Source organism: Acinonyx jubatus, chromosome E4, assembly GCF_027475565.1.
Source record: "Acinonyx jubatus isolate Ajub_Pintada_27869175 chromosome E4, VMU_Ajub_asm_v1.0, whole genome shotgun sequence".
NCBI lineage: Eukaryota > Metazoa > Chordata > Mammalia > Carnivora > Felidae > Acinonyx > Acinonyx jubatus.
In genome coordinates this window covers 14,170,037-14,186,480 of record NC_069395.1, presented here as the reverse complement: position 1 = coordinate 14,186,480, position 16,444 = coordinate 14,170,037, and the positions used below count along the sequence as shown (strand labels likewise).

Genomic DNA, 16,444 nt, shown 5'->3' with positions numbered 1-16,444 from the left:
AAGCAGTTCTAAGAGGGAAAGTTTATAGTGACACATGCCTATATTAGGGGGAAAAAAACCCTCAGATAAACACCTTAACTTTACACCTCAAGGAACTATAAATAGAAGAAGAAACAAAGCTGAAAGCTAGCAGAAAGAGGAAAATACCAAAGGTTAGAATGGAAATAAATCAAATAGAAAAGACAATAGAAAAGATGTATGACACTAAAAGCTAGATTTTGTAAAGATAAAACTGACAAAGTTTTATCTAGACTAAGAAAAAAAGAGAAAAGGCCCAGATAAATAAAACATGAAATGAAGAGGAGACATTACAACTGATAACACAGAAATATTAAGAATCCTGAGGAACTATTATAAACAATTACACGCCAACATCTTAGAGACTATAGACATGGATAAATTCCTAGAAATATACAGTCTACCAATTTCAAATAATAATTAGAAAATCTGAACAGATCACGTACTAGTAAGGTGATTGAAGCAGTAATCAAAAAACCCCCAACAAAGAAAAGTCTAGGGCCATACGAATTCACCAGTGAATTCCGCACTGACAGCAGTGAGCCCAATGCGGGGCTTGAACTCACGAACTGTGAGATCACGACCTGAGCCGAAGTCAGATGCTCAACCAACTGAGCCACCCAGGTGCCCAACTTCTCAGAGTTTTCTAAGAAGCATTCAGAGAGGTGGAAGACTATGTCTATTTAAAAGAAAAGAAAAGTTTTTGAAGACATGGCAAAGGGGGACAAGGGCCATTAAGAAAGAAAAATGACAACTTCTATCCCTCCTACAGGGGAAACCAAAAAGAAGTTCAAGGATCCCAGTCAATGCACCCAAGAGTACTCTCTTTACCTTTTTCTTATTTTGTTCTGAGTATCGTCCCCAAATAAAAGGAAAGCATCCCGGCCTATCCACTGGTGATGTTGCAAAGAAACGGGGAGAGAAATATTATAATTCTGCTGCAGATGACAAGCAGCTTTATGAAGAAAGGCTACTGAGCTGAAGAAAAATACAAAAAGGGGGTTGCTGCATAGTGGGCTACAGGAGAGCCTGATGAGGCAAAAAAGGGAGTCATCAAGGGTGAAAAAAAAGGCAAGAGAGGAAGAAGATGAGGAAGAAGAAGAGGATGAAGAAGAAGAAGATGATGAATAGGTTGGCTATAGCCCAAGTTTGTTTTTTCCGGTCTGTAAAACGCTGAACTCCCCTATACACAACTCCTTTCCTTTTAAAGAAAAAATACTGAACTGTAATGGTGTGCAAGTTATGGTTGCAAAGTGTAGTGTCTTTTTTTGTATAGTTAACGTACTACCAAATGTGTCTTTAGAAAGCCTTGTCCTGGCAGTATTTTTAGTAGCCACTAACTTTGCCTGGTACAGTAAGAGGGTTGTAGACCGGCATGGACATTTACAGCAGGTTCTTACTGGTGCACACCACAAATTAGTTACAAATGGGCACTGTACTGTACTCATCTTCCCTTGTCTCTGAGACAACTAATACAAGATAATTGTTCTGTTAACTAAATACCACTCTGTAACTGCAACAACAACCAAAACCACAAAACACAAAAAACAAAACAAAACAAAAAACCCTGCAGCTGTTCGGTTGACATTCTAATGCTTCCAAGCAAATACAATTTTTATGTTGAAAATAAATAAGAAAGAGCATGAATCCTTCTCAAGCTCTTCCAAAAAATAAAAGTGGAGGGATCACTCCCATACTATATAGCACTGTGAGACCAGCATTATATTGTATATCAAAGCCAGATAAGGCCACTATAAGAAGATTAGAGGCCAATATCTCTGATGAATATAGATGCAAAATTTTTCAACAAAATATTAGCAAACCAAATTCCACATTACATTAAAAGGATCACAAATAATGACCAAGTGGAATTTATTCCAGGGATGCAAGGATGGTTTAACATCTGCAAATCAATAAATGTGACATACCACATTAACAAAATGAAGGACAAAAATCACGTGATCATCTTAATGGCTGCAGAAAAAGAATCTGACAAAATTCAACATCGTTTCATGACAAAAACTCTCAACAAACTGGGCATAAAAGGAATGTACCTCAGCATAGCAAAGGCCTACAACTAGCACCATCCTAAATGGTGAAAAACTGAAAGCTTTTCCTCTAAGATCAGGAACAAGACAAGGATGCCCATTCTCGCTACTTCACTTATTATTAGTATTAGTATTAGCATTAGTATTTCGCAACTTAGTATTGGAAATTCTATCCTGACCAGTTAGGCCTGGGGAAAAAAGGCATCCAAATCTGAAAGGAAAAGGTAAAATTGTATTTGCTTGCAAATAACTTGATATTATAAACAGAAAACCTAAAGACTCTACCAAAAATCTGTTAGAATAAAGAAAATCAGCAAAGTTGCAGGATACAAAATCAAGAGACATCAATCAGTTGTTTCTAAAACAAACTATTAGAAAGAGGGATTATGAAAACAATGCCATATATAGTAGCATCAAAAAGAATAAAACACTTAGAAATAAATTTAATGAAGGAGGTAAAACACCTGTACGCTGAAAAGTATAAAATATTAGTGAAGGAAATGGAAGAAGACACGAATAAATGGAGAGATATTTTATGTTCATAGACTGGAAAAATCAATATTGTTAAAATGTCCATACTATCCAAATCAAGCCACAGGTTCAATGCAATCATTATAAAAATTGCAATGGCCGTTTTCACATAAATAGGGGAAAAAAATCCTAAAATTTGTTTGGAGCCACAAAACACCCCAAATAACCGAAGCAGTTTTGATAAGGCATAAAGCTAGAGACATCACACTTCCTAATTTCGAGCTATATTACAAAGCCATAGTCATCGACACAGTATGTAACTGGCTAAAAACAGACACAAAAATCAGTGGCACAAAATAGCCCAGAAATAAACCCATGCATTTATGAGCAATTAATTTTGACAAAAGAGTCAAGAATATACACTGGGGAAGGATCATCTGTTCAATAAATGGTCTTGGGAAAATTGAACAGCCACTTCCAAAAGAATGAAACCGGAGCTCTGTAGTATACTATATACAAGTATCAATTTAAAATGGGTTAAGGACTTGCACACAAGATCTGAAATCTTAAGACCCCTAGAAGAAAACATAGGAAGTAACAAGCTCCTTGACACTGATCCTCACAATGAGTCTTTGGATTGACACCAAAGCAAAGGTAACAAAGCAAAAATAAACAAGTGGTACTACATCTAACTGAAAAGTTTCTGCATAGCAAAGGAAACCATCAACAAGATAAAAAAGCAACCTATGGAATGGAAGAAAATATTTGCAAACCACATATCTGATAAGGCGTTAACAGCCAAAATATACAGGGTACACGTACAACTCAATAGCAAAAATCCAATAGTCCAATTAGAAAATGGGCAAAGAACCCGGATAGATACTTTCCCAAAAAAGGCAAACCAAGAGCCAACAGGTACATAAAATGGTGCACAACATAATTCATCATAAAGGAAAGGCAAATAAAAATCACAATAAGATTATCAATTCATACTTTTTAGAATGATTATTATCAAAAAGACAAGAAAGAAAAACTGCTGATGGGAATGTAAACTGGTGCAGCCACCATGGAAAACAGTATGGAGCTTCTTCAAAAATTGAAGTCGAACAGCCATATGTTATCCAGTAATTCTGCTTCTGGATATATATCCAAAGGAAACAAAATCACTATCTTGAAGAGATATCTGTACTTCACATTCATTGTGTCTTTATTCACAGTGGGAAAGATATGGAAACAACCTAAGTGTCCCTCAATGAATGAATGGATAAAGAAGTTGTGATACGCGCACACACACACACACACACACACACACACACACACACATTGGAATATTATTTAGCCTTAAAAAGAAGAGAATCCTGCCAGTTGCAACAACATGGACGGACCTCCATGCTAAGGAGGGCATCATGCTAAGTGAAATAAGCCAAAGATATGCACTGCATGGTATCATAGAAACAGAGTAGAATAGTGGTATTGTGGGGCTGGGCGTGGAGGTTCGAGGGGGAGGTGAATAAAAGGGCACAAAATTTCAGTTATAAAATGAGTAAGATCTGAGGATCTAATGTATAGTATGGCAACTGTAATTGACAATACTGAATTGTATGCTTGAGAGTTGTTAAGAGAGTAACACCTTCAGTGTTTTCTAAAAAAAGAAAAAAAAAGGTAAATATGTGAGGTGAGGGATGTGTGAATTCAATGGTGGGAATCCTTTTACGATGTATATGTGTATCAAATCATCATGTAGTACATTTTAAGTATATTACAATTTAGGATGTTTGGGGGCTCAGTTGGTTAAGCATCTGACTTCAGCTCAGGTCATGATCTCGAGGTTCGTGGGTTTGAGGCCCACGTTGGGCTCTGTGCTGACAGCTCAGAGCCTGGAGCCTGCTTCAGATTCTCTGCCTCCCTCTCTCTCTGCCCTTCCTGTGCTTGTGCTCTCTCAATCGCTCTCTCTCTCTCTCTCTCTCTCTCTCTGTCTCTCAAAAACAAACAAACATTTAAATAAATAAATATATTACAATTTTATTTGTCAATTATATCTCAACTAAGCCGAGGAAGGAAAAACAAAACAAGCAAGCAATGGGCTGCTAGAACCGTGCACTAGTCTGGAAGTGCTCCTGGTGCAATGAACAGGTCAGTCGTGATCTTAGAGTATAAATAATAAGCAAGGGCTTCCAAGAAAGTAGAAAAAGGAGAGTCGCCTGCCACATTGGATACATGGGTTTTAGCAGGCTGAGTGCTGAGTGCCTCACTTCCTGAATGGGAGCTTCTGCTGAAATAGCCCGCCTTCTCCACAATTCTGTATTGTATCTACGGGTGCTTTAAATTTATGAGTCACTGTACTGCAAAGAGCCATAGCCAGGTCTGATTAAAACTCCATGTCACTCGGAGGTCTTGGAGGAGATTTTGAGATAACTGAAGTAAGTGGATGAGATTCTGAAGCGGGGTCCTTCAGGAAAGACAGGGAAGGTATTCCAAACACACGTATGTATGGAGAGAAGGGTTGTGTGTGCATGTTGAGGAGTCAATGATTTGCATATGGCAAGTCCTGTTAGGAGCACTATGTGCCAGACCCAAGTAATCAATCATGACTGATCTAAAACTTTGCCAGATACTGGTTCCCTAAACTCCCTTGCAACTCTGGGTGACCAAATAACCAGTTCTGGCCAATGAGAGCTAAGGAAAGGTGGGTTAGTGGTTTTGAAAGGAATTTTGCTTCTGGCGGAGAGCTCCTAGCACTGGTCCTTTCCTCTTCTTCTTGCCTTGAAAGCAGACATGACATGTGAAGTTATAGGCATGAGGCCATAACCATGAGGGCATAAGAAAGAAAGGTAAAGATCGTATTAGGTGTTGAATCGGTCCCCCAGAAAGATATGCTGGAGTCCTAACCCCTAGTAGCTCAGAATACGACCTTATTTTTGAGATAGATCTTGACAGAGGTAACCAAGTTCAAAGGAGGTCATCTAGGGTAGGTTCTACTCTGACCTTATAAAGTGTCCTCATATTTCTGTCCCTGCGTCCTTATAAAAAAGAGAACTGTGGACACAGAGACAGATACACACACACGGAAAAGGCCCTAGGAAGATGGAGGCAGAGATTAGCGTGACACAGTAGGAGCCAATGAGCAGCAGAGGCTGGCAGAAACCACAGGTGTGGACAAAGGCCTGGAACAGCTTCCCCCTCCAGCCTCAGAAGGAACCAGCCCTGCTGACACCTGACCTTGGACTTCCAACCTTCAGAACTGCCAGACAGTACATTTCTGTTGTTTAAACCACCGAGTTTGTGGTGCTTTGTTACAGGAGCTCTAGGAACAGATGACGAAACTGAAAATCAGAAACAGACTGGCCCGTGATAGTAATTTTACGCCACTGAAAAGCCTTAGGGCCACCTCCCTCCTGACTTCTTATGTGAGAAACAAAATAAAACCTTTCGGCTCAGGCTATTGTTCGTTTCGTATTGTATTCTGTTACTAGTATCTAGTACGTTCTGATAAAATGGTGGTTTTCAACCAGTCAAGACTGATTAAAGACAAATCGGATTTTTGAAAGATCCGGGTAGGAGAGAATCCAAGAGAAAAATCCTAGGGCAGTGATGCAGAGGTCATATTTAGGGAAGACAGGCAGACCAGGGAAGACAGTTGGACCATTATCTAAGAAGGAGAAATAATGGATCAGGCAGAAAGGTACTGGAGTCAGATCCTGAAGAGCTTTTAATCATATGCTAACGAGGTTTTTCTACTGTCAAGAGGCAATACTGGGGGTTTACAAGTAGGGGAATAAAAGAATCAGAATGAACTTTAGCAAAAGTAAGCAGTATGTACTCAAAGAGTGAGAACACAGAGACAGAAAGATTCACTAGGATCCTGTACTAATACAAAAGATAGCAGTGCTTATTTAAAAGAACAGAGCAGAAAGTGGAAAAGACGGAGTCAGCATGAGATACTGAAGAGACTGGACCGGACTGGTAGCATGGAGGGTGCAAGGTGGTGAAATGACTCCATGTTAGTCCTGAGTGTTGACAGAATGGTAATCAAGCACAATGGGTAACCTCGGAAACTCTAAAAATAGTGACATCTGAGTTCCACTCCTAGAGAATCGTATTTAATTGATTAAGAACCACTGGGGAGATTCGTGTGGAATGGATGTCAGGGGCACACAGTGAAGGTCATACCTGCTAACTGGAGAAGCAATACTCAGTTGACATTATCCAATTTGCCCCATTTTACATTCACACTTTCATATCTGCATTCACTCAATTACTACTTTCTGTCTACTAGGCACTGTTAGCACAGGACTCCAATAATGATAAAGAGATTTGTCTGCCCTCAGAGCATTTACAATCATTAACAAATGCAATTTTTGGTTTAAAGATGGCTCTATATCTACTTGCTAGTGGTTTTGATTCATGTCGGAACAAAAAGTTAAGTTAATATATATAAATAAATAGAGAAAAGGTCTTATAGGATAATAAAAATGAATGAAGTAAACTATTGAAAGGAAAGATTATGATATTGTAACCTATAAAATAAATACTCCAGAAAATAATAATCTGTATAAATAATATTTTATATCATACAGATTACATTTTGTATTAATAATCTATATAAAATAAACTATAGATGAACAATAATTTGTTTTACATTGGTTAAGGAAGGGATTTAAAAGCTAGGACCTAATGGATCCTAATATGATTGCTTGCCAGAAAAAATCCATTCAATCATGAATCCATGTCTTTCCATATCTTACGGCCTTTTTCTTCAAGTTCAACCAATTTCCCAGGAGACACAGTACTGACCCAAAATATATATGTATTGAAGCTCTTCTGATAAAGATGTACTTAGAAACAGAACTAGCACCTAGAAATTCACCCAATAATTTACCAACGTTAAAGCTCAATTTTTAATTTTTGGAATTACTTAGTAAATTAGACTCTCCCTTTTGTTGCCAAATGAAAATACGTTCTGGTTCCTTCACGTCTCTTGCTGGGCAGGAGCAGAAAGCAGAGAAGTAATGAGTTAAGTAGTCACTTTGTGTTTTAGTGCTTTGGAAAGAGTAGGGAGGAAGACAGGAAGAGTAGGAGGAGAGCTTGATGCTACTTAATGTAATGAAAACTTAGCATTTCAAATTCTGTCGCAAAGAAAAGAATGATTGTATTCAAAAACCTTTATTTACATTTCTGCCACAGGTTGAAATTGTTCCTGCACAACTGTCAATGTCAGTGGTATAAGAAGTGCAAATTAAACCACCTTTACTAGCAACAGCTACCAGTTTTCCAAAAGAAAGATGGAGGATACCCCAAGATTATACAAATCAGTGCGTACTCACTCATGGTGATGTGAATCTGGGGAAAAGTGAACCATTCTCTTGTTACTGACAGGGCCCGGGGTGCCCACCTGAAAGGAGAGTGGAAACAAAAAATAAATCACGGATGAGTTTCTTAAAAAAAAAAAAAAAATCCCATGAATAATAAAGGGACGTTTCCGTTTGAGGACTTCCACTCTAAAATGGAGAATAAAATATTAATTCTCAAAAGCTAAACCACATTGCATGGGCCACAAGTGTAATTTCATGCTGGGTAAGAAGGGCCTCTTGTTTTGGTTTACTGTATAGTTCTTCTGCTAGAATTTTAAGACTATTTAAAAATAAAAATTAATAAAAAAAAATGTTAAGAACTAGACCGCTGACGCTTGTTTCCAAATACTGCTCAATTATGCATATATTTCATCATACACACAAAAAAAGAGGTTCGCTTAATTAGTGTCGAGCAAGTGATATTACCCAAAACCAACGGATTTGTGGTTAATTCCTAAATATAATGCACACATTTAAATGCATGCAAGAACTTGAATCAAGGAAGTAGTCGCTAGTCCTTTTCATAGTTTTCCCATAAAGTTAGGGATAATCTACATATTTGCGCAGAACAAAATATAATTTCACCTAAAAGAACAACATTTTATTCCTTTATTTCTAAACAAAATTAAAAGTCTGATAGTCAAAGTTTCAAAAAAACTTTTCATAATCTAAGCTACTCTCATTAAAAAAATTCACACCTTGTATTTTATAGAGGGTTTTCAAACGCAAACGCAAGCAGCGCCATGCAAGCAAGAATGAATCTACAGTCACAATCAACGGGACATATCTTACAACGAAAGGTCATAACTTATGCTCTATCATCATAATAATAAAAAAAACCCGCATAATTATAAACGTGTCACTTAAAGTATACCACCAAAGAAAGCACGATGAGGCAGAAAAACGCCTATGAAAAAAGCCTAACATTTCCAAACATGTGTTTGTTCTTTTCTCACTCGGGTAACGAGGATGTCAGCATACCCTCTGAAATTCCAAGAAATGCAAATACTGCACATGTGCGCAGATGATGACATTAATAACCCTATGGTTTGGGCACCACAGGTAAACATGTGGCTCAACTCCAGGACTACATCCTGCATTCATCTCAAAATGAGGTTTTCATGCTATTCCAGTGGGTATCCCAGGAATACAGTAATCCATTTTCTACACTGTGGCTATGAGAAAAGCCGACTGTGCCTATGTCATGCTTTGTTAGAGGTTCATGATCACATTATCTCATGGTGGACCTGACACTTTTATTCAGTTTACAGTATGTTCTATGTACAGGCAACTTATTTCCTTTGCCAGGGCTGCTGACAACCTTTTCCACACTATATTAATCTTGTTTACTGACTTTATCTTGGTACAAATATCAGAAAACTGAACTTTTTATCTCAGAGAAAGAATAAACAATGTGTTGACAGAAGCAGAAGCTATTTTCAGGGCTAAAATTGCTTGTTTACCTGAAGCTATACTTATGGAAAAATGTTTAAGTCTTGCTCTGGCTTGAAATACATAATCTGAAATTTAATAAATGAAGAAATTTCACATACCCCCATGTGATAAATTGCCTGATGAAAACAATGCAACTGAATACAATAAAACCGAATTTGTAACTAATTTATCCCACAATACAAATGTAAGCTTTCAATCTAGTCAGAAATAATCACACTGTGTATTTCTCAGAAATCATAGATGTATAAACTATAAGCTCAATTCAATTGCTGCAAATAACTCTCAAAAGGTTTACAGTACCAAATGTAGATATTTAAATGACTTTCCATCTTTACATAGGACATGGTCCTTTTTTAAAAAATAAAAGAGGTGAATACCCTTTCCTGTTATTTCAAGTCCATTTTTGTTTTACTTGGGAAGATATGACAACAGCCATAATTTAGAATTTTTTCTTAATGAAATTATACAACACTGAGGTCGACACATGATGATCTTCTCAGGGTTAATATCACTAGTCTGTGTCAGGAGTGAAATGTCTTTACTATGGAGACCTTTGCGACTTTGGAACTAGACACCCATTTTGAAAATCTGAGAGTAAGATCCTCATACAGAATTCACCCCATGGAAAACAGTGCTCTACTAAAGTTTCCGTGTATTTTAAATTTGGAAGCATGTATTTAATATGATTGATTATTAGTAGATACTTCAATGTTATAAAATATCAAGAAATATTCTTGCAAAATTCTTTCTAAAACTACAATTTAGGGTTAGATAGGAATCTTCATAAAAATAAATGAAGCAGTTTTAAACATCACAGCAAAGTAATAGCTTCTACTAAACAAGTATGGCAATTGCATTGTTTTATTTTCCAAAAAAATATGGCTTCCAGTTATTACAGAAATGTCTTAGAAAGAAATAACAAATTAAAAAAAAAAGCAAAAACATCTCCTTACATATCAATAAAATATTCACATAGTAAAGTTTTTCTGTTAGGAAAAGTAGATTTTATTCCACAAGATTAGAGCGGGAGCAGGTATTCTGTTCTTCATGAGAAACAGTATTTCCACATTGTTAAGACTCTGTTAAGACTCTGGAGATATTTATGTAATTGGGCACTAACTACTGATGACAATCGTAGACATCACACTTTATGTCCAGAATTCTTAAGATTCACGTTTAAATATTCTTATATCAATAGTGACTACAGTCCTAAATAAGGTAGGTATATTTCTTCTCATTGACTATGTTTATTACTGAAGTTATTAAACAAACAAAAAAGACAACTCGAAGCTAGAAAGGAATGGATGGTCTCTAGATAACAAAGCAGTTGTCAACTTCTGGCCATTTTGGATTGTGAAATAAACTATAATGCTAAAAGACCACATGGGTTTAGTTTTTGCTATTGTTATTTACTATTACCAACCTCAGAAAATAGGAATGTAATAATGGCAGATGAAAACTGAGTAACGGTTGTACAAGGAAGTACCACTGTCAGTAAGGTCAGTAAGTAAGACTATGTGGGAAATTTAGCTGTATGACATCAGTGACAAAACTCCTCTCACTTTCATTAGCCACATTAAAATGGTTTCTTATTCTTTCTATCACTGATTTATTAATGCCAATTTCATAACTGTCCTCAAAAGGTAAAATACCACGCTTGTTTTTACATCTCATTTTCATTTTGTTGTGAACAAATCTGCCACATTCCATCCTGTTCTTCTACAATTAGATAACTGAATCAATTACTTCCCAAATCAGGTAAACGTATCTGACACACAACGGTCTTACAGGATTCATGAAAAGCCTGTCCAACGTGGGATGACACCCCTACTCATATTTTCAAGGATCAAGATTCCTTCTGTAAATGAAGTGTTATGTCCCCAGGAAGTACAAGAGGCCATCATTCTTTCTTCTCTCCCTCTAACACAGTCCTTCTCCTTCAACTTTGCTCTTATTTGCAATTACATTTTGTTTGCTTTCCAAATGCTATTCTGCTTCAGTGCCCACACTGATAAATACTTAGGGTGGCAGGATGCCATTCGAAAGAAGGCCTTTCGATTTTGTGAGGACTGGTCAATCAAATCCACCGGGCCTCCAGGCTCCAGGGCGATGTTGCCTGAGCCTTCCTGCCCGCGTGTCAAGACTCGGAAGTTTTCTGCTTCTCTAAGGACCAGTATTAATTTGACTCAACTTCTCTGAAGAGAGAAAGAAGCCCCTAAACTTTACCAGGCTCGGCATGAAGGCCCCCTGCTACGTTCAACACATGTGTCAGTCAAATATATGTGACAGATAATAAGGAACACAACTCAGCAAACCAAGGCTTAACAATAGGGCTTTCAGCCCTGAGGGTAGGAAGTAAGGGGAGCAGAGCAGAGATGGAAGGAAATGTATTAGGCTTGCTAGTCTACGCATTTATCTTCATTCAAAAACAATCATAAGAAATAATACCCTACATGTTTTGCAGTAACTGATTTCGATTAATTAGCTATTAAAATGAATGTACAAACTGTATATCTTTTGACCCCATACGGCAAAATAAACAAAACGGCTCTCCAAAAGTATTTCAAATGAGTTTTATATCAAGTGTTCTAAAAAGTCCTGTTACAAGATAGGTGGAGAATGAATAAAATATTTCATTGTGTCCTCTATTCTCATATATAATATTACAGAATGGTCACAATTCACAAAGGCACAATCTACTTGGGGATGGAAAACATTCAAGGAAATAACACTAGAATTACTTCGACAACAACGTACAAAAAAATAAAAATTACTTTAGAATCACTTGTAAAGCAATACAAACAAGGACAATTCAGGTAGTATAAATGGATATCATTTATAAGATTAAAGGGAAACAAAGTAGTTATCTGATTTATCAGGAAGAAGGGGAAAAAAAATCACCTGTGAGAAGGGAGTTGTATGCAATTATCTCTCCCTGCTCCAATCCATCTTACCAACTTGCCAAATTCAACTTTCTAACTCGCTGCTTTTCACATGTCACTTTTCTCATTCCAGAGCTATCCATAGCTCTATGCTGAAAGTAAAATTAAAACTAATGAAAAATGCATTCAAAGCCCTCTCTAATCCGATCCTAATTTTCCAGCGTGATCCTTCCTTATGAGTAACTGACTTCTTCCCTTGTCAGCACCCAAAACTGCTCTACTTGATATAATTCAACAAATGTTTACTAGTTAACTACTCTGTATGTAAAATTATGCTTGTATTTGCTATAAGTGCTATATGGTTCCCATTCCACTGGGTGATTTTAGTTCTCTGTCACACTGAATATAATCTTTTTGATGTCATGATAAAGTCCTGAGTTTAAGGAACCCTTTTGATTCCAGGGTGTTTTTGTTTGTTTGTTTGTTTTGTGTATTTTAAAGAATAAAAAATCAGCAAGTAATTCATGCGCTAATTCACATTTTACCTTCATTTGCCTCGATTTATATTAAAGTAAAATGTGTATTTATACAGTAGACTAGCAAAAATCCTCTTTATGGCTATAAGACACTAAAAAATAGTAGGTGCGTGTGGAACACCTCATGTGTGCTTGGTGACGTGTTGGATATGAGGTAGAGGTCACTACAAGTCTTCACCCGTCAGAAGTTTTAGCTTTAGAAAATGTCCTCCTAGAAGGAACACTCAGTAGGGAAGATGGTCCATTTCTGAGGACAACTGAATTAGCTGAGATTTCAAAAAGTGTTGTACTAAATTACTAAATTCATACACTATAACTTGATTTTCCAACTAAGAAAATGCCTTTGGAATTTTATAAAGTGTAGTAACATTACAGAAATGTGTGCCAGGTTTTCATTTTAAAATTTACCAATATTCACAATCAAAGCTTCCTCTTATCAGTGGATCTCACACTGGATCTATGTGTCATCTACCCCTCATAGCCTTCACGTCACCTGAATTATATTGTAGTGTATATAACAGTGATTTTACCTCGTTGTCAAGGTATTGTTCCATTATATTTTTAGCAATTTTTAATCCTTCTTGGAAGGATGTAAACGTGAATAAATGAACAAAGAAAGTGTGATAATGACCACCGTGGCACATCAAGAATTACTATCATCGTTAGTAATGATAACGACACGCCTAAGCTTTATAGCTCTTGCCTGCTTATAAGTGTTTTCACGGGCAAGGTGGATGAGTAAATAAGCATCATTATTCTCAAATGTCAGATGAGGGCACATGCCCCAGATCGCCAAGATTAAACAGAGCTAGATCTGAACCTAAATTGTCCTATGCCCAACCTATTACTTTTTCTCTTCCGGAACTACACAAAGGAGACAATACACCAAAACAAGTGTTTTCTGTATTTGGGGATTTGCTGTAGGAGATGCTTGCCTGAATCTAGAATATACTCTCAGAAAATCTTCAGCCAAGAATTATACCTCCAAGGATGATACTCTGGTCCTTACTTGTAAGTTCAGAGTAATCTATGTGGCTATTTTAAGTATAGGCAAGAAGCATGGTAGCCCAAACAGGGAGGTTAGCATATGGTATGTATTTGCTAACGGGAATAAGAAACAGTTCTACTACCAGTCATTACAGCCAAAGCAGTAAAAAAATTTTATTTATTTATTTATTTATTTATTTATTAATTTTTTAAACATTTATTCATTTTTGAGAGATAGAGACAGAGCATGAGTGAGGAAGGGGCAGAGAGAGGGAGACACAGAATCTGAAGCATGCTTCAGGCTCCGAGCTGTCAGCAGAGAGCCCGATGCGGGGCTTGAACTCAGGATCTGTGAGATCGTGACCCGAGCTGAAGCCGGACGCTCAACCGACTGAGCCACCCAGGAGCCCCAAGTAGTAAGAAATCTGAAAACTATACTAAAGAGGGGTAAGCACTCCATGATGAGAATATGCTTAGGAACGTGGAAAATTAGGGAACGTGGACCATTTTTTTTCCCCTTCAAAAGTAGGTATCAATGTAAATGTGAGATTACACCTTCAAACCAAAAAGGTTTTATAAAGAATCAAAAAATCACAGGAAATAAAGCACAGAGAAACACAAGGCTTTCCTTTCAATTGCGGATTAGGCTTCCTAGCGGGAATCCTATGTGTCAAAGGGAAGATGCTAACCTTTCAGCTGCCAGCATCACGTGAAGTAGTGAATGAAGACAGGCTTCAGATAATCTGGAAGTAATCTCAGCATATGTTCAAGTCATAGTAGCACACAGATTTCTCTAAAAGAACTGTCAAAATGTGAATTATACTAAATTGATGAAGGTTTAGAAATATACATACATATGTATACGTACATATATGACATTAGCAATTGTTACGTTTTTAATCTCAAACTAAACATCGTAATTATTTGAAATCCTTAAAGTTTTTTTCCCTCGTTAAAATAAGTCAGCGTTAATAATTAAGAATTTAGAAGGATTGGCCTATTAGAATAATAATACTTCTAATTATTAAGTGCATAAATTCTCATTCTGGTAAGCACTAATAATTAACGATCTAAATACTTTAATACAAAAGATTAATCACTACGTAATTAAAAAACAAATAGAGCAACAACTTTTTTTCATACTGCTCCACAGTAATTTTTTTTTTTTTTGAGTAAGAAACTAAAAATTAACCAGCTCAGAATGATGGCAAATAGTGATTAAAGAGGGAATTCTGCTTTGCCGTCCAGTTTAGTAGCAAGCTGTGAGTGGCCTCTGCTGGCTGACCAAAGGCTTCCTAAATCATTCATTTACGATGCCTGCACTGGTACGGGCTTCAGAAAATAAGGATGTGCCCACATATGTTTATACAAAATCCTCCGTGTGTAAAGACCTGCCTTTTGTAAAAGTGAATGCCAAATAATAAACAAAATGTGCATAAGATGATGTAAGAAAACTTTATAATTTCATCCAAATTCAACATAACTTAGATTATGCTTAAAATCTATTACATCTTCTAAAATTTTAGCTTATATACCATGACAGCATATGGATTATCTTATTCAATTTATATCACACAATCATATCCACATTTAAAAGTACATATTTTCTTGAGGTTCATTTGCATACACCCACATATACACCCAAACTTTTTCTCAAAATTAAGTGTCTATTTACGGAGTTTTCAGGGAAATATAATGAAAGACTGAATGAAAAATCCTTTAAAGAATTACATTTTAAAAAGGGCATTAACGCATTTTATATAATTGTTTATGCAGATACTGTCCTGGAAATTCAGTAAAGCAAAGCAATTTTAAAGATTTCTATATTATTGCACCTATGTTTGGGTAGAAGTAATTTTATATTCAAAACTTAAAATTGCAGTCAAGAAGTTGAAACATTACTACTATCAGGTAATATTAATTTAGTAATCATAAGAGAAGAAAAAAATGTTTCCAGTTCTGCTCAGTACCTTTCTATCACTGAAAATCTTTTGTGCACGACAGAATTTATGATTTTTTTATTTATCTATTTAAACACACAATTATATAGGATTCACTTCATCCTCTACCCAATCTATCCACTTAAAATATACCCCATTAAGCATTATTATCAAATATGCCTAATGATGTCAAAAGGTGACTACATTTATTTTTAAAAAGTTACTGTTCTCACATGTGACACTATTTCAGTATATTTCAACTCTCATTTCAGAATTCAGTCCCATTATCTTGCCTGCTCAAAATTGTTCACAGGGTTAGCCAGCTGACATATAAGATAACCTCCATCTCACTAGACACCGCTGGGATACGACACACTGACCTACAGTGAGCCCTTATTATTAGCCTGAAATATATAGCGCGTAATGTAGCTCCTGCCAGGGAATTTGTTTATAAAAATCCTTTTATTTCTCCGGACATTCAAAATGCTTTTAAAAGTAATGTTCAACTGTTTAAAGGAATTTCAGACAATGAATAAAAATTCTAATGGGTGCTTTGAAGTCTCCTCTCCTGTCTCCCACTATTCTGCAGAAGTGAAAAAAAAAAAAAAAGGGAGTCACGTATACAGAAAATAGAAGCTAGGAAATGTTTTCTTGTTGGAGCTTAGCATACAAAGGGTCTATTATATGAAGGCTAGAACCTACAAAAGAAAAGGATACTCAATAGTTCTCATTCCTAATGAGAATTACAACATACTG

The 16,444-nt window shown here is 36.4% G+C and overlaps 1 protein-coding gene across 3 annotated transcripts in view; it reads right to left on the bottom strand.

Moving 5' to 3' along the window:
• The window catches only part of GPATCH2 (G-patch domain containing 2), a 176,717-nt gene that overhangs the window by 62,265 nt on the left and 98,008 nt on the right, over positions 1-16,444 (bottom strand). For all 3 annotated transcript variants that reach the window (XM_027074979.2, XM_027074980.2, XM_053209504.1), the window contains exon 6: positions 7,862-7,929. In XM_027074979.2, coding sequence (XP_026930780.2) covers positions 7,862-7,929 — 68 coding nt within the window. The remainder of the gene's footprint in view (positions 1-7,861; positions 7,930-16,444) is intronic.